Source organism: Cherax quadricarinatus, chromosome 10, assembly GCF_038502225.1.
Source record: "Cherax quadricarinatus isolate ZL_2023a chromosome 10, ASM3850222v1, whole genome shotgun sequence".
In the NCBI taxonomy this organism is placed as follows: Eukaryota; Metazoa; Arthropoda; class Malacostraca; order Decapoda; family Parastacidae; genus Cherax; species Cherax quadricarinatus.
In genome coordinates, this window is record NC_091301.1 from 36166617 (window position 1) to 36193404 (window position 26788).

Genomic DNA, 26788 nt, shown 5'->3' on the forward strand with positions numbered 1-26788 from the left:
GTATTTGGTTTAACCTCTAAACAGTCCAAACGTATATATACGTTCTTACCACTATCGCCCATAATGTATATATTTTTTTTTATTAACCCTTTGAGGGTCTGTGCTGTAGATCTACAGCTTTATGTTGAGAGTCCAAACCGTAGATCTACGTCATGAGCTCAGCTCACTCTGATAAGCTGTGAGTGGTAAATTTTGGCCTAGATATGAGAGAATACATCTATGTGGTATGTGTGCACCACATAAAACAAATCCTGCAACACATAGTGCATAATGAGAGAAAAAACTGAGACCGTAATTTTCGATTAAAACAGCGATTTGTCAATGTTTTTTCGTATGTTTTTTTAGGTGTATTTGTGATTTCTTGGTCTCATTTGATAGAATGGATGATATATTACAGAAATGGAGATGATTTTGATTGGTTTTAGTACTGGAAATGGCTTGAAACTGAGCTCAAAGTAGCAGAAATGTTAAATTTTTGCCAATGTTCAAGAGTAAACAAATGACCTCACACGTCTAATACATGCCAGCTGGTGGGTCTGATATATGTTCACAAATGTGGTGATATTATTTATACAATTATTACAATATTGCATAACAGTAAATCTTCTATTTTTTGGTTTGCATAAAAATTCATTATGTGAATAAAAAATCAAAATGGAATTCATTAGTAAAGCCTGAAAACGTAACTAATGAACAGAGGAAATGTTAGTTTAGTTCCAGGAATACCTGCATTGTTTATTCTGGATGCTATTTTGAAATTGGAGTATTTTGAACTTTGCATTAAATTGGTCAAATTACCAAATTCCGATCACTTTATTTTGTAGTTGAAACAGTTGACTTGGCGAATTCTTGTGCTCAGTCGATAGAATATAAGTAATACTAGTGAAATAGCTAAGAATTTGGTCGACTGGAATAATGTAATCAGCCTAAAATGGGAGTCAAAGTTGGCAAAATCGCCGATGCATAAATATCGCTGACATGAGAACATAATTTTGTCAGTTTTCCATTAAATTTCGTACTTTTTGTTTTATTACCTTCAGAAAAAGATTCTCTACCATTTCATAAGAAAAAATAACAAAATTATTTTTTGAAAATTCTTGGACACTGGTGCACACCTTGAAATTTGTCCTCTGGACCCTGAAAGGGTTAACACATTGGCTGATTCCCACCAAGGCAGGGTGGCCCGAAAAAGAAAAACTTTCATCATCATTCACTCCATCACTGTCTTGCTAGAGGGGTGCTTTACACTACAGTTATAAAACTGCAACATTAACACCCCTCCTTCAGAGTGTAGACACTGTACTTCCCATCTCCAGGACTCAAGTCTGACCTGCTGGTTTCCCTGAATCCCTTCGTAAATGTTACTTAGCTCGCACTCCAACAGCATGTCAAGTATTAAAAACCATTTGTCTCCATTCACTCCTATCAAATACGCTCATGCACATGTGCTGGAAATCCAAGCCCCTTGCACACAAAACCTTTACCACCTCCCTTCAACCCTTCCTAGGCCGACCCCTACTCCGCCTTCTCTCCACTACAGATTTATACACTCTCGAAGTCATTCTGTTTTGTTCCATTCTCTCTACATGTCTGAACCACCTCAACAACCCTCCTCAGCCCTCTGGATAATAGTTTTGGCAATCCCACACCTCATAATTTCCAAACTACAAATTCTCTGAATTATATTCAGACCTCACATTGCCCTCAGACATGACATCTCCACTGCCTCCAGCCTTCTTGTTGTTGCAACATTCATCACCCATGCTTCACACCCATACAAGAGAGTTGGTACAACTATACTCTCATACATTCCCCTCTTTCCTTCCACGGACAAAGTTCTTTGTCTCCACGGACTCCTAAGTGCACCACTCACCCTTTTCCCCTCATCAATTCTGTGATTCACCTCATCTTTCATAGACCCATCTGCTGACACGTCTACTCCTAAATACAGTGCACCCCCGGTATTCGATATTAATCCGTTCCTGAGAGCTCATCGAATACCGAAAATATCGAAAAGCGAATCAATTTTCCTCATAAGAAATAATGGAAATCAAATTAATCCGTGCAAAACACCCAAAAGTATGAAAAGAAAAATTTTTTACCACATGAAATATTAAGTTTAATGCAATAGAATAATTACAATAACAACAATAACAATAGAATAATTGACACTTACCTTTAATGAAGATCTGGTGATAGTTGATTGGATGGGAGGAGGGGAGAGTGTCGAAGTTGTTACTGTTTAGAAGGGGAATCCCCTTCCATTAGGACTTGAGGTAGCAAGTCCTTTTCCGGGGTTACTTCCCTTCTTTTTTTAATGCCACTAGGACCAGCTTGAGAGTCACTTGCCCTCTGTCATACAACAAATCTGTCCTTAGAGCTCTGTACCTCCCGTTCCTTTAAGATTTGTCTAAAATGGGCCACAACATTGTCATTGTAATAGTCACCAGCACGGCTTGCAATAGCTGTGTTAGGGTGATTTTCATCCATAAAGGTTTGCAGTTCAACCCACTTTGCACACATTTCCTTAATTTTTGAAGTAGGCACAATGGATTCCACAACTGGCATAGGCTTCTCAGGGTTAGCCCCAAACCCTTCAAAATCTTTCTTAATTTCCATACTAATTCTCACCCTTTTTACCACAGGGTTGGCACTAGAAGCTTTCTTGGGGCCCATGGTGACTTATTTTGAAGAAACAAGCACCAAAAACAGTGATAATATGGAATGTACCGAATGTATCCTTAGATGCGTGCACACTCCCTGGCTTGTAAACACTGGCACACACGGGGCAGTTCAGGCCACACGTGGACACATCTCATATGAATCGCATCGAATACCGGGTTTTCGATCGGATACCGAGGCAAAATTTTTGCATTAAAATGCATTGAATACCGGATTTATCGGATACCGATGCCATCGAATACCAGGGGTCCACTGTATCTGAATACATTCACCTCCTCCATACTCTCTCTCTCCAATCTGATGTCTAATCTTTCATCACCTTATCTTTTTGTTATCCTCATACCCTTACTCTTTCCTATATTCATTTTTAATTTTCTTCTTTTACAAACCCTACCAAATTCATCCACGAACCTCTGCAACTTCTCTTCAGAATCTCCCAAAAGCACGGTGTCATCAGCAAAAAGCAACTGTGACAACTCCCACTTTGTGTTTGATTCTTTATCTTTTAACTCCACACCTCTTGCCAAGACCCTAGCATTCACTTCTCTTACAACCCCATCTATAAATATATTGAACCATCACGGTGAATTCACACATCCTTGTCTAAGGCCTACTTTTACAGGGAAATAATCTCCCTCCCTCCTACATACTTTAACCTGAGCCTCATTATCCTCGTAAAAACTCTTCACTGCTTTCAGTAACCTACCTCCTATACCATACACCTGCAACATCTGCCACATTACCCCCCTATCCACCCTGTCATATGCCTTTTCCAAATCCATAAATGCCACAAAAACTCTTTACCCTTATCTAAATAGTTCACCTACATGTTTCACTGTAAACACTTGGTCTACACACCCTCTACCTTTCCTAAAGCCTCCTTGTTCATCTGCTATCCTACTCTGTCTTACTCTTAATTTTTTCAATAATAACTCTACCATACACTTTACCTGGTATACTCAACAGACTTATTTCCCCTGTAATTTTTGCAGTTTCTTTTATCCTCTTTGCCTTTATACAAAGGAACTATGCATGCTCTCTGCCAATCCCTAGGTACCTTACCCTCTTCCATACATTTATTAAATAATAGCACCAACCATTCCAAAACTTTATCTCCTCCTGCTTGTAACATTTCTATCTTTATCCCTTGAATCCCAGCTGCCTTACCCCCTTTCATTCTACCCACTGCCTCATGAACTTCTCCCACACTCACAACTAGCTTTTCCTCACTCCTACAAGATGTTATTCCTCCTTGTCCTATACTCAAAATCACAGCTTCTCTATCTTCATCAACATTTAACAATTCCTCAAAATATTCCCTCCATCTTCCCGATACCTCTAACTCTCCATTGAATAACTCTCCTCTCGTATCTTTAACTGTCAAATCCATTTGTTCCCTAGGCTTCCTCAACTTATTAATCTCACTCCAAAACTTTTTCTTATTTTCAACAAAATTTGTTGATAACATCTCACCCACTCTCTCATTTGCTCTCTTTTTACATTGCTTCACCACTTTCTTAACCTCTCTTTTTCTCTCCATATACTCTTCTCTCCTTGCATCACTTCTACTTTGTAAAAACCTCTCATATGCTAACTTTTTCTCCCTTACTACTCTCTTTACATCATCATTCCACCAATCTCACTTCTTCTCTCCTGCACCCACTTTCCTGTAACCACAAACTTCTTCTGAACACTAACACTTCATTCTTAAACCTACCCCAGGCATCTTTGACCCCATTGCCTATATTCTCACTAGCTTATCTATTCTCCAATAGTTGTTTATATCTTACCCTAACTTCCCCCTCTTTTAGTTTATACACCTTCACCTCTCTCTTACTTGCTGCTTCTGTTTTCCTTGTATCCCATCTGCCTTTTACTCTTGCTGTAGCTACAGCTAAAAAGTGATCTGATATATCTGTGGTGACTCTACAAACATATACATCCTGAAGTCTACTCAGTCTTTTATCTACCAGTACATAGTCCAAGAAACTGCTGTCAATACACCCTACATCATATCTTGTCTACTTAAAATACGTATTACTTATAACTGAACCCCTTTCTATACAAAGTTCAATCAAAGGGCTCCCATAATCATTTACACCTGGCACCCCAAACTTACCTACCACACCGTCTCTAAATGTTTCTCCTTCTTAAGCATTTAGGTCCCCTACCACAATTACTCTCTCACTTGGTTCAAAGGTTCCTATACATTTGCTTAACATCTCCCAAAATCTCTCTCTCTCTCTCTCTCTCCTCTACACTCCTCTCTTCTCCAGGTGCATACACGCTTATTATGACTCACTTTTCACATCAGGCCCTTTGTTCAAAATTGGCGCGATAGGTCTGAGTCGTCTAGACATGAGAGAATGGGTGTGCACCGTATGAAAAAAATCGGGGACGCCTGGGTACCGCATGGTAGGTCCAGTTACTTTCAGCTCCATTTTGCTTCAAAATCATGGCACATAGTAGTGATTCACTCATGCCTCGTCGCATTAGCACTACCATTCGAGGAAAGTGATATAGATTTTGAGTTTAGTGGATTTGACCCCATTGGGGCCAGTAATATTCAAGGAATTAGTGAAAATGTCGATGATAATCCAGATGACCCTCAGCCTATCACCTCTGGGGTGGCCACACCAGAGCCTGGGCCAAGCACCTCTGGGGTAGCCAGTGTGGCCACAGCAGACCCTAGGCCAAGCACTTCTGGGGTGGCCAGTGTGGCCACACAAGACTCTGGGCCAAGCACCTCTGGAGTGGCGAGTGTTACCCATAGGCAACTTCGCAAGAGAAAACTATCATTTTCCTGGACCACATGGCGCAGTGGGTGGACAGACAAAGGACTGCCCGGCATCCCTTCAACCATGTGCTGCCTCCACTCCTGTCCCACCTCCCGCTCCCCCTCGCCCCATGCCACAGGTCCACCCTGCACCATGTGATCGTGAGTGGAACTGGACACAAAGTATATTTGTGCCACAGCCTTGTGATTTTGATGCGAGTGGAAGTGGCATCCAGCCAGAATGTCTCCTAACAAATGAGTCTACAGAGTTAGACTATTTCCAGTTGTACTTTGATGAGCCTATAATGAACTTGATAGTGACCCAGACAAACAGTTATTACCGATATGTCATGGACAACAAAGCAGAGGTTGGAGAATCATCACGGCTGCACAGGTGGAAAGACACAACAGTGGCTGAAATGTATTTATTCCTTGCCACTGTCATGCTTATGCCACATACCTATAAGAACAGTATACGTAATTACTGGTCCACAGACCACTTCATCAGTACTCCAGTCTTCCGTGACCTCCTTCCCTGCAACAGATTCACTCTGTTGCTATGAATGTTGCACTTCTCAGACAGAAATACGCCCAAACAGAAATGACCTTCTATACTAAATCCGGGAAGTGTTTATGTATTTGAAGCAGAAATTCAGTGCATACTTTTATCCCTTCAAGAACATTATTGTTGATGAGTCCTTGATTCTGTTCAAGGGACGCCTGTCATTCAAGCAATATATACCGAGCAAATGTAATCGCTTTAATATAAAACTTTTTGTTATGTGTGACTGTGAGGGTGGTCTTGTGTTGGATGTTACTGTATACACTGGGAGAAACATACTCGATGATGACAGACGGATGTTGGGCATTTCCAGTGATGTTGTTCGCAGGATGATGGAACCATACCTTGGCAAGGGCCATGCATTGTACACAGACAACTGGTACACAAGCCCTATGCTCGCTGATTTCCTACGTGTGAACAATACTGATATGTACATGTGGAACAGTGAAAAGGAATAGAAAACATGCCAAGGTTCAGTGGAGGCAGCATTGAAGGTGCAGTGCAAGTGTTTCATGCTAATGACATCATGGCACTGATGTGGCATGACAAACGGAATGTGACATTGCTGTCAACCATCCACAGAAATGAGATGGTACAGACAAAATGAACAGGGAGACCAATGAATGCAGTGTAAAGCCAGCTGCTGTCGTGAACTATGCGAACAATATGCGACTAGTTGACAAGTGTGACATGATGATAGGGTTCATTGACTGTGTATGAAGGAGTCGCGAGTGGTATGTAAAACTGTTTTTTCACCTTGTAGACATTGCAGTGCTCAATGTCTACAAGAATTCTCTCTGAATGTTGTGAAACAGATAGCAAGAAAGTATGGTGCCACACCTCTACCTGCCCCTCAACAGCAACTTGTCACACAACCACAGCCAGTGGGGGAAGTGCCAGACCAAATCACCCCTAACTGTCACTATCTGGTACCAGTACCACCTACCCCAAAGAAGAAGAATTCCCAGAAAAGGTATATTGTGTGTGCTACCACCACAAAACGACCCTAACAGCGGAAGGACACATGATTCATTTGTCACCAGTGTGGGGTGCCACTCTATATGAATCCATGCTTCATGGAGTATCATATAATAGTGGAATTCTTGAAACATAAGTGGGACATGTAAATACTTGTGTATAGTTGTAGATAATAGAATGTGACTCAGCCAGGTGTGCAAAATCACCTGTCAGTGTGCACATGTGTGTTTATGACAATATCATAATAATTTCATATATAATATTGGTGTATAAACAACAATTGGCATTGAAATCAAAAGATTTACTATAAAACATAATTATCATATCATGAAAACCAAGAAAATGAAAAAAAAAATGGAAGAAAATGGTAAATATGTAGAATTTCTGCAAGCGGCAGTGCTCCATGTTGCCATCAGGTGATCGCCAAGTGCCAACTTCGCAGCCTCATATCTCAGAGGTACTGACCCTAATTTTTTTTTTATTCTAAGATGCTTAAAAAAGTGTGCTCCTTCTTTCTATAAAAAACAGATTTTTTTTTTTTTTTTTTCAAAATATTTGGGGCACTGGGTGAGACAACGTATATATACGTTTGGACCCTTTAGGGGTTAAAACACTGACTTTGCGGTGTATTTTTGTATGATATTTATTGTTGTATTCTTGTTTTCTTGGGCTCTTTTGATAGAATGAAAGATATACTGTAATAGTGAAATAGAGATGGTTTTTGAATGGTTTATGGAATAAAAGTATACCTTGAAATTGAGCTCAAAGTAGCGGAAATGTTTAATTTTTGCCAGTGTTCAAGAGTAAACAAATGATGTCACATGTCCACTACACGTCAACTGGTGGGTCTAATATGCTTTCACAGATGTTTACCTGGAGTTTACCTGGAGAGAGTTCCGGGGGTCAATGCCCCCGCGGCCCAGTCTGTGACCAGGCCTCCTGGTGGATCAGAGCCTGATCAACCAGGCTGTTACTGCTGGCTGCACGCAAACCAACGTACGAGCCACAGCCCGGCTGGTCAGGAACCGACTTTAGGTGCTTGTCCAGTGCCAGCTTGAAGACTGCCAGGGGTCTGTTGGTAATCCCTCTTATGTATGCTGGGAGGCAGTTGAACAGTCTCGGGCCCCTGACACTTATTGTATGGTCTCTTAACGTGCTAGTGACACCCCTGCTTTTCATTGGGGGGATGGTGCATCGTCTGCCAAGTCTTTTGCTTTCGTAGTGAGTGATTTTCGTGTGCAAGTTCGGTACTAGTCCCTCTAGGATTTTCCAGGTGTATATAATCATGTATCTGTCCTGCCTGCGTTCCAGAGAATACAGGTTTAGGAAACTCAAGCGCTCCCAGTAATTGAGGTGTTTTATCTCTGTTATGCGTGCCGTGAAGGTTCTCTGTACATTTTCTAGGTCAGCAATTTCACCTGCCTTGAAAGGTGCTGTTAGGATGCAGCAATATTCCAGCCTAGATAGAACAAGTGACCTGAAGAGTGTCATCATGGGCTTGGCCTCCCTAGTTTTGAAGGTTCTCATTATCCATCCTGTCATTTTTCTAGCAGATGCGATTGATACAATGTTATGGTCCTTGAAGGTGAGATCCTCCGACATGATCACTCCCAGGTCTTTGACGTTGGTGTTTCGCTCTATTTTGTGGCCAGAATTTGTTTTGTACTCTGATGAAGATTTAATTTCCTCGTGTTTATCATATCTGAGTAATTGAAATTTCTCATCGTTGAACTTCATATTGTTTTCTGCAGCCCACTGAAAGATTTGGTTGAAGTCCGCCTTGCAGTGTCTGCAATGGAAGACACTGTCATGCAGATTCGGGTGTCATCTGCAAAGGAAGACATGGTGCTGTGGCTGACATCCTTGATGTGCTGATATTATTTATACCATTTTTACAATAATGCAGTAGTCTGCATAACAGTAAATCTATTTTTTGTGTGAATAAAAATTTAAATTAAAAAATTCAAATGGAAAGCATGCGTAATATAAGAGGGGCCTGGAGATGTGACTAATGAACAGAGAAAATGTTATTTTAGTGCTAGGAATGTTTGTATTGTTAATTCTGGACCCTATTTTGAAATTGGCCTTACTTGATTTGTGTACGAAATTGGCCAAATTACCAATTGTTTATCACTTTATTGGGTAGTTGAAATAGGTAAATGAACATTTCTTATACTTAATAAATAGAAAAAATGGATTTCTAGCTATGAGTTTGGTCGACTGCAACAATGGAATTGGCCGAAAATAGGGTTCAAAGTGAGCGATATTGCCAATGCGTAAATATCGCCGAGACAGCTAACTTTGTGAGAACATAATTCCATAGGTTTAACATCAAATTTCATATTTTTTATGTCATTACCATCGGGAAAAGATTCTCTCATTTCATAAGATTTTTTTTTTTTTTTTTTTTTTTAAATTCTCCGACACTGAGAGCAAGTTTGAGAGCAGGGTTCGTGACAGTGAAAGGGTTAATCGAGCATGTCTGTGCACCATAGTCCTCAGTGTGTTGTGGTTGAAATGAGCATGTCTGTGCACCATAGTCCTCAGTGTGTTGTGTGTGAAGTGAGCATGTCTTTGCACCATAGTCCTCAGTGTGTTGCAGTTGAAGTGAGCATATCTGTGCACCACAGTCCTCAGTGTGTTGAGTTATACAGAGAGCATTTAGTGGTGCTTGTGGTTTCTAGATTCTTGGAGCCTCTGGGAAAGTATCCCTTGCATATTTGGCAGAAGCAATTTTATTTTTTTTTTTTATTATCACACCGGCCGATTCCCACCAAGGCAGGGTGGCCCGAAAAAGAAAAACTTTCACCATCATTCACTCCATCACTGTCTTGCCAGAAGGGTGCTTTACACTACAGTTTTTAAAACTGCAACATTAACACCCCTCCTTCAGAGTGCAGGCACTGTACTTCCCATCTCCAGAACTCAAGTCCGGCCTGCCGGTTTCCCTGAATCCCTTCATAAATGTTACTTTGCTCACACTCCAACAGCACGTCAAGTATTAAAAACCATTTGTCTCCATTCACTCCTATCAAACACGCTCACGCATGCCTGCTGGAATGTGTGCATATAATAAATACTGTGCTGGTTTACAGGTTAAAATTTCTTGAGCCTATGCAGTTTACCAAAACTACTTGCATTTTCAGATCTCTCAGCCACTACACACAGAACTAAGTAAGAGTGAAGTACAGTCTTTTGTGCTACAGTGCTTCACCATTGATGTACTTCACCGAGAACACAAGAAACAGGCAAGCAATTCACCTTTTTCTGTTCACTCACATCATGCATATATGTTGAATGTTTTTTATGTATGGGAACTTTATTTGGCACGTGATGAATGTAATCTTACAAGGGTGTGTGGTAACCAGAATATGAGTGTAAATGGTCATACAAATGTGCCCATTTAATACAGTATTCATTTCTTCAATTATTTTTTTATTATTTATTAACACATCAGCCGTTTCCCATTCAGCCAGTGTGACCTGAAAAAGAGGAAACACTTTCATCATCATTCAGTCCATCACTGTCTTGCCAGAGGTGTGCCTACACTGCAGTTCAAAAACTACAACATATCTCTACCCCTCCTTTGGAGTGCAGGCACTGTACTTCCCACCTCCAGGACTCAAGTCCAGCTAACCAGTTTCCCTGAATCCCTTCATAAATATTTTATTGCTCACACTCCAACAGCACATCAAATCATAAAAGTCATTTGCTCCCACTCGCTCCTATCTAACATAATCATGCACGCTTGCTGGAAGTCTAAGCCCCTCACACACAAAACCTCCTTTGCCCCATCCCCCAACCTTTCCTAGGACGACCTCGACCCTGCCTTCCCTCCACTACAGATTTATGCACCCTCCATGTCATTCTATTTTGTTTCATCCTTTTTAAATGTCTGAACCACCTCAGCAACTCCTCCTCAGCCCTCTGGATAAAACTTTTAGAAACCACACACCTACTTCTAATTTCCAAGTTATGGATTTTCTGCATGATATTCACACCACACATTGCCCTCAGACATGACATCTCTAATGCCTCCAGCCTTCTCCTTATTGCAACACTCAAACCCATTCTTCACACACATCCTGTACTCTCCCAGAGCACTCCAACACCCATCCTATTCTCTCCCAAAGCACGTATAAAAGTGTTAGTACCACTATACTCTCATACATTTCCCTCTTTTCTTCCATGGATAATGTTCTTTGTCTCCACAGACTTCTCTTCTCAGTGCACCATTCACCTTTTTACCCTCATCATAGATCCATCTAGTCTTTCATAAATCCATCTGCTGACAAGTCCACCCCCAGATATCTGAATACATTCACTTCCTCTGTACTCCTCTCCAATCAAATATCCAATCTTTTATTACCTAGATTTTTTGTTATCCTCATCACCTTGCTCTTTCCTATTTTAACTTTTAACCCATAAACGGTCCAAACATATACATACGTTCTTACCGCTAGTGCCTCAAACATATGCTATTTACGTTTTATTTTTCCTGCCTCCAAATTCAGCACGATTGGCCTGAGATGCCTGGTCAGCATAGAATGTGTCTTAACACTTGGTGTGCGCTGTATTAAAAAAGTCTGGGACCACTTAGTACCTTGTGGGAGCACCAGTTAAACTGAGTGCCAGCTAGAGAAAACAGTGCGGCAAACACCAAGGATTTACTGATGTCATGTCATATTAACACTCCCCTTTTAAGAGGAAAGTGATATTGACCCCAAGTTTAGTGGCTTTGAGGTGGAAGACTTCTTAAAAGCCACTTAATCACCCTAGATTAAATGCTAAATACTCAGTACACACATACTCACTTATGTACTCTCACATCATAGTACACACATACTCACTTATGTACTCTCACATCATAACTTCAACAATCACTTTGAACCTTTTATCCATTGTTGACAGGAATATAATTGAATCATTGTTTTTACAAAAAGCATTTTAGAATATGTGAATATATCATTTGTTTTATACAAATTTGATTCACTTATAATTAATAATCTACTGTACAACTATGAAATAATTACTATCCTACTATACAACTATGATATAATCCTTAGTGTTAAGTAGTCTGTAAGCCAATAATGTTAAGTTGGCCCATAATGCCTAGGCATAATAGAGGCTCTCTTTGCATTGCAACCCACTATTGTAAATATAAAATCTCAGTGTTCTGTTTGCAAAGACATAAAATAAATAAATAAGTAGTGGAGATGTCATGAAGGTAGTGGAGGTGCCATGAAGGTAGTAGAGGCACCATGGAGGTAGTGGAGGTGCCATGGAGGTAGTGGAGGTAGTGGAGATGCCATGAAGGTAGTGGAGATACCATGAAGGTAGTGGAGGTGCCATGAAGGTAGTGGAGGTGCCATGGAGGTAGTGGAGGTGCCATGGAGGTAGTGGAGGTGCCATGGAGGTAGTGGAGGTGCCATGGAGGTAGTGGAGGTGCCATGGAGGTAGTGGAGGTGCCATGGAGGTAGTGGAGGAGCCATGGAGGTAGTGGAGGTGCCATGAAGGTAGTGGAGGTGCCATGGAGGTAGTGGAGGTGCCATGGAGGTAGTGGAGGTGCCATGAAGGTAGTGGAGATGCCTTGTTGGTGAGCAGTGTGTGGCGTGAGTATTGTGCAGGAAAATTTGATAGGAATGAATAAACACAAGTGGTTTTTAGTGGACATGCTGTTGGAGTGTGACAAGGTAACCTTATGAAGGGATTCAAGAAAACTGGTTAGCCAGGACTTGAATTCTAGAGGTGATAAATACAGTTCAGAGGATAATTGTGGAGGATAAATGTGGAGAGCAAGCAGACTTGAATAACTATAGGCCAATATCCAACTTACCCCTTCTCTCTAAAATCTTTGAAAAATTAATTCATAAGCTAATTTATTTCTACCTCATCTCCCACAACATACTCAATCCCTGTCAGTTTGGGTTCAGGCCTAATAAAAATATGAATTATGCTGTTATACACACGCTTGAACAAATATACACTGCACTTGACAAAAAGAAGTCCCATTGGTGATCTTCGTTGATTTACGTAAAGCTTTTGATACAGTTGGCCATTATTTGTTGCACATAAAATTATCACATTATGGTATAAGAGGGCACTCCCTCAACTACCTAAAGTCATACCTTAGCAACAGATGCCAATATGTGTACGCAAATGGAGCAAACTCTTCCACACAACCAGTTACAGTTGGAGTCCCACAGGGAAGTGTCCTTGGCCCTCTCCTCTTTCTCATTTACATATATGACCTACCAAATGCATCGCAACTACTCATACCCACACTATTTGCAGATGACACTACATATGTCTTCTCTCACCCAAGCCCAGTCATACTAGCCAATACTGTAAATACCGAATTACAGAAAATATCTACCTGGATGATGATTAACAAGCTTACTCTCAATATTGACAAAACCTACTTCATTCAGTTTGGGAACAGAACTAGAAATGTTCCTCTTAACATAATGATAAACAGATCACCTATCACGAAACTCACAGAGAGAAAATTCTTAGGAATCCACCTTGATAATAGACTCAAATTTCAAACACATGTACAACAAATTTCCAAGAAAATCTCGAAGACCGTAGGCATACTATCGAAGATACGGTACTATGTTCCACAATCAGCTCTCCTGGCCCTATATCACTTGCATCATTTACCCCTATCTCACCTGTGGAATTTGTGCATGGGGCTCAACAACAATAAATCATCTCAGACCACTAATTACCCAACAAAAGGCTCAGTCAGAATGATACATTCCCACTCCAGGCAGCACACTCCACCAATAGTCAAGTCTAAACTTACTCACTGTACAAAACATCCATACTTATTATTGTGCCTACTACATACATAGAACAATAAACTTAGATAAAAACCCTCTCCACAAACTTCTCCTTACCAACCTCAGTACAACACATGACCATAACACAAGGCACAGATCACTCTTTGATGTTCTCCATGTCCATCTCACACTATGTAAAAACTCAATGCACATAAAAGGCCCAAAAATCTGGAATTCATTACCTGTGAATACAAAAGAAACACTGTGTGTTTATCAGTTCAAGACTCTTCTTAAAAACCACTTACCCACAACTGAATAAATATTGAATAACTGTATTTCGTAAAAGTGTAGCCTGTGACCCTATCAAACTATGTTTTTTTTAATTACATTACATAATAGAATAATCCATTCTCTTGAATGCACAGCAACTCATCTAATGACCATGTGACCTGTTTCTGCACTACAAATAGTATATTGTTATAGTATATTGATCATTTTGTTATATTATACATTGTTATGCTACAAATTTGTACAATTATAACGCCTCTTAATTGAAAGGTTCAGATTTCATTGTTTAAAATACTCATTTGTACTTCATGTTGTATTTTGTTTACTGTAATTTTTACCACTGAATATATCATTGCTTAGTTAATCTTAAGTTAATTTTAAGCCTGCCCATACTGCTCTGCATACAAGGGGCTTTTCGCATGTACACCCAACTATAATTCCTTGTGCAACTATGTATCATGTCCAAGTTTAGTGGCTTTGAGGTGGATGTGGCCACAAGTGGTCGAGGAAATATCAAAAACCTCGATAATAACCCATGTGCAACATTTGTGTAACACCCTTTCAGAATGTCATATAACCTATGTCCTAAGTAAAGAGAAACAATTCTGGAAAGTATCTATCTCTGTCTCTATCTGTCTATCTGTCTCTGTCTCTTTCTATCTCTTTCTTTCTGTCTCACAGGTAAACATAAATACAATTATACATAGTGTAAATTACGTAGGATAACCCAAAAAATCCAGACAAAGTGCTATACTGTGCTTGTAGATATAATGCATAAGAATACCTGTTGGTTCACAGTAGCTCTCTCTGAGACAGAGAGACAGATAAGCGGAGACAAAGATGCCAAGCTCATCAAATGTGACCAATTATCTCATCACTGGACCCTCACTGGCGCTCATCAAAATGTCACCCCTTATCTCATCTTATCACTGGACTGCTCATCAAATATCATGCACCCTCGCTCGCAGAGCTTGTCACTGACACTTGTCTTACACATCATACTTCAAGAGAACTTCTTCTTCTTCTTTTTCTTCTTCTTCCTTCGTCTTCTTCCTTCTTCTTCTTCCTTCTTCTTCTTCCTTCTTCTTCTTCCTTCTTCTTCTTCCTTCTTCCTTCTTCTTCTTCCTTCTTCTTCTTCCTTCTTCTTCTTCCTTCTTCCTTCTTTTTCCTTCTTCCTTCTTTTTCCTTCTTCTTCCTTCTTTTTCCTTCTTCTTCTTCCTTCTTCTTCTTCCTTCCTCTTCTTCCTCCTTCTTCTTCCTTCCTCTTCTTCCTCCTTCTTCTTATTCCTTCTTCTTCTTTGTCTTCTTCTTTCTTCTTATTATTATATACTCGCTTATCCAAAACATTGCTGGGACTTATAAATATTTTGTGTATGTTCCTAGACAATAGTAAATGACCCAGGCAGGTGTAAATGTTCACCTGTCAGTGTGTTTGTGACAATTTGAGTACAGTTTCAGTACCTAATATTAGTGTCAGAGCAAAGATTGGTTATGCAATTACAAGAACTACTAAAAATTGTAATTATCAGAACATAAAAATTATATAAAATAATTTAGAAATGGGAAAAAAAGGTTTATCGGCAACACTTCTGCAAGCTGCAGGACTCGATGTTCCCATCAGGTGATCACCAAGTGCCAAGTTCACGGCCTCATATCTCGGTAAGTACTGACCCTAAATTTTTTTTTATCCTATAACACTTAAGAAAATGTGCTCTTTATTTCTATACAAAAAAACTATTTTTTTTTTTTCAAAATATTCGGGGCACTAGCAGTAAGAACACGTACGTTTGGACCATTTACGGGTTAACTTTGTTCTTTTACATGCTCTTCCAAACTCGTTCGCCAACCTCTGCAACTTCTCTTCAGAATCTCCCAAAAGCAGTAACTGTGACAACTCCTACTTTATGTTAGATTATTTATCTCTTTAACTTAGTTTTTTCATCTCTTTAACCCCTAAACAGTCCAAATATGTTTTAATTTTCCTGCATCCAAATTTGGCACAATTGGCCTGAGATGCCTGGTCAGCATAGAATGGGTCTTAACACTCAGTGTGCACCATATTAAAAAAAATCTGGGACCACTTAGTACCTTGTGGGAGCGCCAGTTAAATTGAGCGCCAGCTCGAGCAAACAGTGCAGCAAACACCAAGGATTCACTGATGTAATGTCATATTAACACTCCCCTTTTAACCTTTTACTGTTGCAGGCCCCTGTCTGAAACTGTCATTCTATGTCACAAAATATTTGAAAAAAAAAAAAAATTTTCTTACCAAAATGTTAGGATTATTTTACTGAGTGTTTTAAGCCTAAAATTTTTTTTTTTTTGCCATCAGTACTTACTGAGATATAGAGGCGCAAAGTTGGCAGAAAATGAGCAGCGTATGGCAACAGCGGCGAATGCCACCCACCTGGTATTCTTTTATTTACTCCAATTCAAAGGTTTCTTGTATTTTCCAATATTTTTCTTTTCTAAGTAACTTATGTGGCCTGTGAGACAAAAGTAAGGTGTATTGTTCAAATACAGTGGACCCCCGCATAACGATGGCATCACATAGCGATTTTTCCGCATACCGCTTACTTTTATCGCAAAATTTTTGCCGCGCATACCGATTAAAAACCCGCTCACCGATTTTCGTCCGAGACGCGTCCAATGTGCCCTCACATGTGCCGCCCATCAAATTGTTTACCAGCCAGCCTCCGTGGTAACATCCAAGCATACACTCGGAATATTTCGTATTATTACAGTGTTTTCGGTGCTGTTTCTGGAAAATAAGTGACCATGGGCCCCAAGAAAGCTTCTAGTGCCAACCCTGTGGTAAAAAGGGTGAGAATTAGTATGGAAATTAAGAAAGATTTTGAAGGGTTTGGGGCTAACCCTGAGAAGCCTATGCCAGTTGTGGAATCCATTGTGCCTACTTCAAAGATTAAGGAAATGTGTGCACAGTGGGTTGAACTGCAAACCTTTATAGATGAAAATCACCCTGACACAGCTGTTGCAAGCCGTGCTGGTGACTATTTCAATGACAATGTTGTGGCCCATTTTAGACAAATCGTAAAGGAACGGGAGGTACAGAGCTCTATGGACAGATTTGTTGTGCGACAGAGGTCCAGTGACTCTCAAGCTGGTCCTAGTGGCATTAAAAGAAGAAGGGAAGTAACCCCGGAAAAGGACTTGCTACCTCAAGTCGTAATGGAAGGGGATTCCCCTTCTAAACAGTAAGAAGATAATGCTCTCCCCTCCTCCCATCCCATCAATCATCACCAGATCTTCAATAAAAGTAAGTGTCATGTAATTGTGCATGCCTTTTTCAGTTTGTGTGTATTAAAATTAACATTTCATGTGGTAAAAAAAATTTTTTTTCATACTTTTGGGCGTCTTGCACGGATTAATTTTATTTCCATTATTTCTTATGGGGAAAATTCATTCGCATAACGATTATTTCGCATAACAATTATCCCTCTTGCACGGATTAAAATCGTTAACCGGGGGTCCACTGTATACACTCATTGTTTACAACACAATAACTGAACAAACATTATCACTATTAGATTGTGTATAAAACTTGTTTACACAAACAATACAAAACATTGTTTATTACTATTGTTCCATAATATATACAGCAGGACCCCGCTTTTCGGCATTTTGCCTTACGGCGTTCCGCTAATACGGCGATCTCAAATTATGACCAAAACTTTCTATATGGCAAATTGTCTTTCAAATACGGTGCGGGCCACCCGGTTTGTTTACATTCTCCATGAGCACATCTCTCTATTATGTAATAATAATCACTCTTGGGCACATTAAATGTCTAATTTTACATCAATATAGACATTTTCATTAATCCATCTATGATATTTTCTTCAAAATTATATAAGAAACACGTTACATAACATATAAACATTTTGTTTATATACTATGGAGGTGTGGTATCCGGGTGGAGGGAAAACATTACGTCACTCCCCTTAATACATAACGCTTTTGTTTACAATTCTCGGCATGAATTATTCATTACTTCTCCCTTTGTTTATGAATGACATCTGAAGGTAGTTGTTAGAAACGATTAAACTCAATGAACATGGTATGTCGATGGTAATAATATGGCTCTGGGCTATGTAGCCCAGGCGGACTACATTATTTTTTTTTTTTTTTTTTTTTTATTATCACACTGGCCGATTCCCACCAAGGCAGGGTGGCCCGAAAAAGAAAAACTTTCACCATCATTCACTCCATCACTGTCTTGCCAGAAGGGTGCTTTACACTACAGTTTTTAAACTGCAACATTAACACCCCTCCTTCAGAGTGCAGGCACTGTACTTCCCATCTCCAGGACTCTAAGTCCGGCCTGCCGGTTTCCCTGAATCCCTTCATAAATGTTACTTTGCTCACACTCCAACAGCACGTCAAGTATTAAAAACCATTTGTCTCCATTCACTCCTATCAAACACGCTCATGCATGCCTCCTGGAAGTCCAAGCCCCTCGCACACAAAACCTCCTTTACCCCCTCCCTCCAACCTTTCCTAGGCCGACCCCTACCCCGCCTTCCTTCCACTACAGACTGATACACTCTTGAAGTCATTCTGTTTCGCTCCATTCTCTCTACATGTCCGAACCACCTCAACAACCCTTCCTCAGCCCTCTGGACAACAGTTTTGGTAATCCCGCACCTCCTCCTAACTTCCAAACTACGAATTCTCTGCATTATATTCACACCACACATTGCCCTCAGACATGACATCTCCACTGCCTCCAGCCTTCTCCTCGCTGCAACATTCATCACCCATGCTTCACACCCATATAAGAGCGTTGGTAAAACTATACTCTCATACATTCCCCTCTTTGCCTCCAAGGACAAAGTTCTTTGTCTCCACAGACTCCTAAGTGCACCACTCACTCTTTTTCCCTCATCAATTCTATGATTCACCTCATCTTTCATAGACCCATCCGCTGACACGTCCACTCCCAAATATCTGAATACGTTCACCTCCTCCATACTCTCTCCCTCCAATCTGATATTCAATCTTTCATCACCTAATCTTTTTGTTATCCTCATAACCTTACTCTTTCCTGTATTCACCTTTAATTTTCTTCTTTTGCACACCCTACCAAATTCATCCACCAATCTCTGCAACTTCTCTTCAGAATCTCCCAAGAGCACAGTGTCATCAGCAAAGAGCAACTGTGACAACTCCCACTTTGTGTGTGATTCTTTATCTTTTAACTCCACGCCTCTTGCCAAGACCCTCGCATTTACTTCTCTTACAACCCCATCTATAAATATATTAAACAACCACGGTGACATCACACATCCTTGTCTAAGGCCTACTTTTACTGGGAAAAAATTTCCCTCTTTCCTACATACTCTAACTTGAGCCTCACTATCCTCGTAAAAACTCTTCACTGCTTTCAGTAACCTACCTCCTACACCATACACTTGCAACATCTGCCACATTGCCCCCCTATCCACCCTGTCATACGCTTTTTCCAAATCCATAAATGCCACAAAGACCTCTTTAGCCTTATCTAAATACTGTTCACTTATATGTTTCACTGTAAACACCTGGTCCACACACCCCCTACCTTTCCTAAAGCCTCCTTGTTCATCTGCTATCCTATTCTCCGTCTTACTCTTAATTCTTTCAATTATAACTCTACCATACACTTTACCAGGTACACTCAACAGACTTATCCCCCTATAATTTTTGCACTCTCTTTTATCCCCTACATACCTACATTATTTATATTTTTTTTTTTTCAACAAGTCGGCCGTCTCCCACCGAGGCAGGGTGACCCAAAAAAAGAAAGAAAATCCCCAAAAAGAAAATACTTTCATCATCATTCAACACTTTCACCATACTCACACATTATCACTGTTTTTGCAGAGGTGCTCAGAATACAACAGTTTAGAAGCATATACGTATAAAGATACACAACATATCCCTCCAAACTGCCAATATTCCAAACCCCTCCTTTAAAGTGCAGGCATTGTACTTCCCATTTCCAGGACTCAAGTCCGACTATATGAAAATAACCGGTTTCCCTGAATCCCTTCACTAAATATTACCCTGCTCACACTCCAACAGATCGTCAGGTCCCAAGTATCATTCGTCTCCATTCACTCCTATCTAACACGCTCATGCACGCTTGCTGGAAGTCCAAGCCCCTTGCCCACAAAACCTCCTTTACCCCCTCTTTCCAACCCTTTTGAGGATGACCCCTACCCCTCCTTCCTTTCCCTATAGATTTATATGCTTTCCATGTCATTCTACTTGGATCCATTCTCTCTAAATGACCAAACCACCTCAACAACCCCTCTTCTGCCCTCTGATTAATGCTTTTATTCACTCCACACCTTCTCCTAATTTCCACACTCCGAATTTTCTGCATAATATTTACACCACACATTGCCCTTAGACAGGACATCTCCACTGCCTCCAACCGTCTCCTCGCTGCTGCATTTACCACCCAAGCTTCACATCCATATAAGAGTGTTGGTACTACTATACTTTCATACATTCCCTTCTTTGCCTCCATAGATAACGTTTTTTGACTCCACATATACCTCAACGCACCACTCACCTTTTTTCCCTCATCAATTCTATGATTAACCTCATCCTTCATAAACCCATCTGCCGACACGTCAACTCCCAAGTATCTGAAAACATTCACTTCTTCCATACTCCTCCTCCCCAATTTGATATCCAATTTTTCTTTATCTAAATCATTTGATACCCTCATCACCTTACTTTTTTCTATGTTCACTTTCAACTTTCTACCTTTACACACACACTCCCAAACTCATCCACTAACCTTTGCAATTTTTCTTTAGAATCTCCCATAAGCACAGTATTATCAGCAAAAAGTAACTTTGTCATTTCCCATTTTGTATTTGATTCCCCACAATTTAATCCCACCCCTCTCCTGAACACCCTAGCATTTACTTCTTTTACAACCCCATCTATAAATATATTAAACAACCATGGTGACATTACACATCCCTGTCTAAGACCTACTTTCACTGGGAAGTAGTCTCCTTCTCTTCTACACACCCTAACCTGAGCCTCACTATCCTCATAAAAACTCTTTACAGCATTTAGTAACGTACCACCTATTCCATATACTTGCAACATCTGCCACATTGATCCCCTATCCACTCTATCATATGCCTTTTCTAAATCCATAAATGCAATAAAAACTTCCCTATCTTTATCTAAATACTGTTCACATATATGCTTCAATGTAAACACTTGATCTACACATCCCCTACCCACTCTGAAACCTCCTTGCTCATCCGCAATCCCACATTCTGTCTTACCTCTAATTCTTTCAATAATAACCCTACCGTACACTTTTCCTGGTATACTCAGTAAACTTATTCCTCTATAATTTTTACAATCTCTTTTGTCCCCCTTCCCTTTATATAAAGGGACTATAAATGCTTTCTGCCAATCACTAGGTACCTTCCCCTCTTTCATACATTTATTAAACAAAAGTACCAACCACTCCAACACTATATCCTTCCTGCTTTTAACATTTCTGCCATGATCCCATCAGTTCCAGCTGCTTTACCCCCTTTCATTCTCCGTAATGCCTCACGTACCTCCCCCACACTTACATTCTGCTCTTCTTCACTCCTAAAAGATGGTATACCTCCCTGGCCAGTGCATGAAATTACCACCTCCCTTTCTTCATCAACATTTAAAAGTGGTACTCTGTATATGTTTATAATTGTGAGGGGTTTTGCAGGTCTTTTGATTTAAATTTGGCTATGATATATTCTCCATGTTCATCCCTTGTGCAGGATTTATCGATGCATTTGAGTTGGTTTGAGTAGTATATAGCTGTTCCTCCCCCTTGCTGGTCTGTTCTAAAGTTGTGTATGGCCATGTAGCCAGGAATGGTATAGACATCTGTAATATCAGGCTTAAGCCAGGTTTCTGTGAGTGTGATGATTGATATTTTGGAATGAAGGGAATTGAGTAATGCTGTGAGGTCATCATAATGTTTGCTCAAGGATCTGATATTGTAGTTAAAGATGGTTATGTTATTGTTTGCGCTGAGTAATGTCTTTGCTTGGTCTGCTGTATAGTAATTATAGTTACTGTTTGATTCGTGTATTTCATTTAGTAAAAAGTTTACATCAGGATCTATGCCTGTAATCATAGGATGAGACTAATTTTACAAACTAGATTTTCTGAGTAAAATAATATAAGAGTTATATTGAATCTACAACTACACTTATGAATAAGATTCTGTAATTATTCTTAAACTTGTAAAAAATTAAAAGAAAAAGGGATTATTACAGTATAGATAATTCAGAGGAGGAGCGATTGGTGGAATGATGATGTAAAGAGAGAAGTAAGGGAGAAAAAGTTAGCTTATGAGAAGTTTTTACAAAGTAGAAGTGATGCAAGGAGGGAAGAGTATATGGAGAAAAAGAGAGAGGTTAAGAGAGTGGTGAAGCAATGTAAAAAGAGAACAAATGAGAGAGTGGGTGAGATGTTATCAACAAATTTTGTTGAAAATAAGAAAAAGTTTTGGAGTGAGATTAACAAGTTAAGGAAGCCTAGAGAACAAATGGATTTGTAAGTTAAAAATAGGAGAGGAGAGTTATTAAATGGAGAGTTAGAGGTATTGGGAAGATGGAGGGAATATTTTGAGGAATTGTTAAATGTTGATGAAAATAGGGAAGCTGTGATTTCGTGTATAGGGCAAGGAGGAATAACATCTTGTTGGAGTGAGGAAGAGCCAGTTGTGAGTGTGGGGGAAGTTCGTGAGGCAGTAGGTAAAATGAAAGGGTATAAGGCAACTGGGATTGATGTGATAAAGATAGAAATGTTAAAAGCAGGTGGGGATATAGTTATGGAGTGGTTGGTGCAATAATTTAATAAATGAATGGAAGAGGGTAAGGTACCTAGGGGTTGCCAGAGAGCATGCATAGTTCCTTTGTATAAAGGCAAAGGGGACAAAAGAGAGTGCAAAAATTATAGGGGGATAAGTCTGTTGAGTATACCTGGTAAAGTGTATGGTAGAGTTATTATTGAAAGAATTAAGAGTAAGATGGAGAATAGGATAGCAGATGAACAAGTAGGCTTTAGGAAAGGTAGGGGGTGTGTGGACCAGGTGTTTACAGTGAAACATATAAGTGAACAGTATTTAGATAAGGCTAAAGAGGTCTTTGTGGCATTTATGGATTTGGAAAAGGCATATGTCAGGGTGGATAGGGGGGCAATGTGGCAGATGTTGCAGGTGTATGGTATAGGAGGTAGGTTACTGAAAGCAGTGAAGAGTTTTTACAAGGATAGTGAGGCTCAAGTTAGAGTATGTAGGAAAGAGGGAAATTATTTCCCAGTAAAAGTAGGCCTTAGACAAGGATGTGTGATGTCACCGTGGTTGTTTAATATATTTATAGATGGGGTTGTAAGAGAAGTAAATGCGAGGGTCTTGGCAAGAGGCGCGGAGTTAAAAGATAAAGAATCACACATAAAGTGGGAGTTGTCACAGTTGCTCTTTGCTGATGACACTGTGCTCTTGGGAGATTCTGAAGAGAAGTTGCAGAGATTGGTGGATGAATTTGGTAGGGTATGCAAAAGAACAAAATTAAAAGTGAATACTGGAAAGAGTAAGGTTATGAGGATAACAAAAAGATTAGGTGATGAAAGATTGGATATCAGATTGGAAGGAGAGAGTATGGAGGAGGTGAATGTATTCAGATATTTGGGAGTGGACGTGTCAGCGGATGGGTCTATGAAAGATGAGGTGAATCATAGAATTGATGAGGGGAAAAGGGTGAGTGGTGCACTTAGGAGTCTGTGGAGACAAAGAACTTTGTCCTTGGAGGCAAAGAGGGGAATGTATGAGAGTATAGTTTTACCAACGCTCTTATATGGGTGTGAAGCATGGGTGATGAATGTTGCAGCGAGGAGAAGGCTGGAGGCAGTGGAGATGTCATGTCTGAGGGCAATGTGTGGTGTGAATATAATGCAGAGAATTCGTAGTTTGGAAGTTAGGAGGAGGTGCGGGATTACCAAAACTGTTGTCCAGAGGGCTGAGGAAGGGTTGTTGAGGTGGTTCAGACATGTAGAGAAAATGGAGCGAAACAGAATGACTTCAAGAGTGTATCAGTCTGTAGTGGAAGGAAGGCGGGGTAGGGGTCGGCCTAGGAAAGGTTGGAGGGAGGGGGTAAAGGAGGTTTTGTGTGCGAGGGGCTTGGACTTCCAGCAGGCATGCGTGAGCGTGTTTGATAGGAGTGAATGGAGACAAATGGTTTTTAATACTTGACGTGCTGTTGGAATGTGAGTAAAGTAACATTTATGAAGGGGTTCAGGGAAACCGGCAGGCCGGACTTGAGTCCTGGAGATGGGAAGTAGTGTGCCTGCACTCTGAGGGAGGGGTGTTAATGTTGCAGTTTAAAAACTGTAGTGTAAAGCACCCTTCTGGCAAGACAGTGATGGAGTGAATGATGGTGAAAGTTTTTCTTTCGGGCCACCCTGCCTTGGTGGGAATCGGCCAGTGTGATAATAAAAAAAAAAAAAAAAAATTTAGCACAATTATTGTAACAAATGTGAGTTTGTGAACTACAGTAGATACTTACAGCTAGAATAAAGGAGCTAGTGAATATAATAATAAATGAATGTATTAAAAACAAAATCAGTAGCACCTGAGGTAGTCAATAGCAACTAGACTTATGAATAAGACTCTGTAATTATTCTTGAAACTTGTAAAAATTTGAAGGAAAAAGGGACTATTACAGAACAGATAATTCAGTTATACACTTAAGCATCTAATAGCACCTTAATTGTTTCAACAAATGTGAGTTTATGAACTACGGTAGACATTTACAGCTAGATTAAAGGAGCTAGTGAATATAATAATAAAAGAATGTATTAAAAACAAAAATGTATTAAAACAAAATCTGTGGCACCTGAGGTAGTCAATAGCACCAGGAGTATTTTAATAAATGTGGCTATATGGACAAGAGGGAAAAAAATGTTAAATCTCCTGAAAGTTGCTCTTTAATTGTTGTTAGAACTAGGAGTATAGCAATTACTGAATAAAGGGCAGTACAGGTCCGCCATCACAAATCCGGCAATCAGTTACTCGGTTCCTTCAGTTATTCGGCACTAATTTTGGCTAGCATAATTTCAAATTTCCATGGTCGCCACACCAGCCTGCTGGTACTGTTTGGTGGCGCTACTTGCTGCATAAGTCATTCCAATTTCTTTTTCTCCATTTATTGTTTTAACCTGCTTGCTTTTAGTCCTAGCCATGGTTCCAATGAATAAAAGAAATGCTTCTCATTATGTAAAGCATCTACACAGTACATTATCCATTAAAGATAAGGTGGCTTTGAAGCCACTGTTGGTTGCCATGAGCTCAGCCGCATGAAGCAGGAGAATATGCTTTATTATTATGCTAATATCAACACTACAGCTTATTTGCCTATCACAATTGATCTAATATGACATGATAAACAATATAAATAACATAAAACATGTTAAATACTCCAGAATAAATAATATTTGGCATAACACCCAGCAGATTGACAGAGGTATGAAGAGGATATGGTATACAAATACCATTCTCCTATCCCTGTCTTGGGGGCTTGTATTAGAGAAAACTGAGTATAGCACAGGGCTAACTGTGATATACACTCGTACTGCACCATAAACCTGAAACAAAAAAAGTTATTTTCTCTATATAGATTATCACACATAGCAGCATATGTGTAGAGAACCTAGGATAACCCAAAAAAGTCAACATGGCTTATTTTTAGTACCTGGCTTGGGTTAACCATATATTTTATTCTCAGCCAGGGTAGAAACATTAGGCGTGTTTCTTTACACCTGTTGTCTATGTTTACCCATCAGTAAATGGGTACCTGGGAATTAGCTGACTAGTGTGGGTGTTATCCTGGGACACTGACCTAATTTTCTTCAAATACTCTGCATAACAAGTGGCTTTTTATATAGTAGTATGTCATTGATGTCAGCTAGGCCTGTATACCTTGTACATAAGATAAGATAAGATTTCGTTCGGATTTTTAACCCCGGAGGGTTAGCCACCCAGGATAACCCAAGAAAGTCAGTGCGTCATCGAGGACTGTCTAACTTATTTCCATTGGGGTCCTTAATCTTGTCCCCCAGGATGCGACCCACACCAGTCGACTAACACCCAGGTACCTATTTGCTGCTAGGTGAACAGGACAACAGGTGTAAGGAAATGTGTCGAAATGTTTCCACCCGCCGGGAATCGAACCCGGGCCCTCCGTGTGTGAAGCGGAAGCTTTAGCCACCAGGCCACCGGGCCACATGTACATGTACGTGTAGTAAATAAAGATATTATTATTATTATTATTATTATTATTATATAATTATTTTCTCAGTTGTTTGTTGGGTTATCTTATTCAAAGTTTGGCAATGTATGATGGAACGATACTTCTTAATGTACACCAGAAATGAAAGAAATCAGACCATAAATAGCGGAGTTCACTTCTCAGCCATTAGTGGCCACTTAGCGGTATATTTTTGTATGTTTTTATGGTTATATTCTCATTTTTTCGGTCTCATTTGATAGAATGAAAAATATATTACAGAAATAGATATGATTTTGATTGCTTTCATGACAAAAAGTACCTTGAAATTGCGCTCACGGTAGCAAAAATGTTCTATTCTTTAGCGAAGCTGAAGAGTAAACAAATGACGTCACCGTCCAATACCT

The 26788-nt window shown here is 39.9% G+C and overlaps 1 protein-coding gene across 1 annotated transcript in view; it reads left to right on the forward strand.

Annotated features, from left to right (window-relative positions):
• IntS1 (integrator complex subunit 1) overlaps positions 1-26788 on the forward strand; it is an 89078-nt gene that overhangs the window by 36414 nt on the left and 25876 nt on the right. Inside the window, exon 6 of the mRNA XM_053799708.2 lies at positions 10145-10246. Within this exon, the coding sequence (XP_053655683.1) occupies positions 10145-10246 (102 nt within the window). The remainder of the gene's footprint in view (positions 1-10144; positions 10247-26788) is intronic.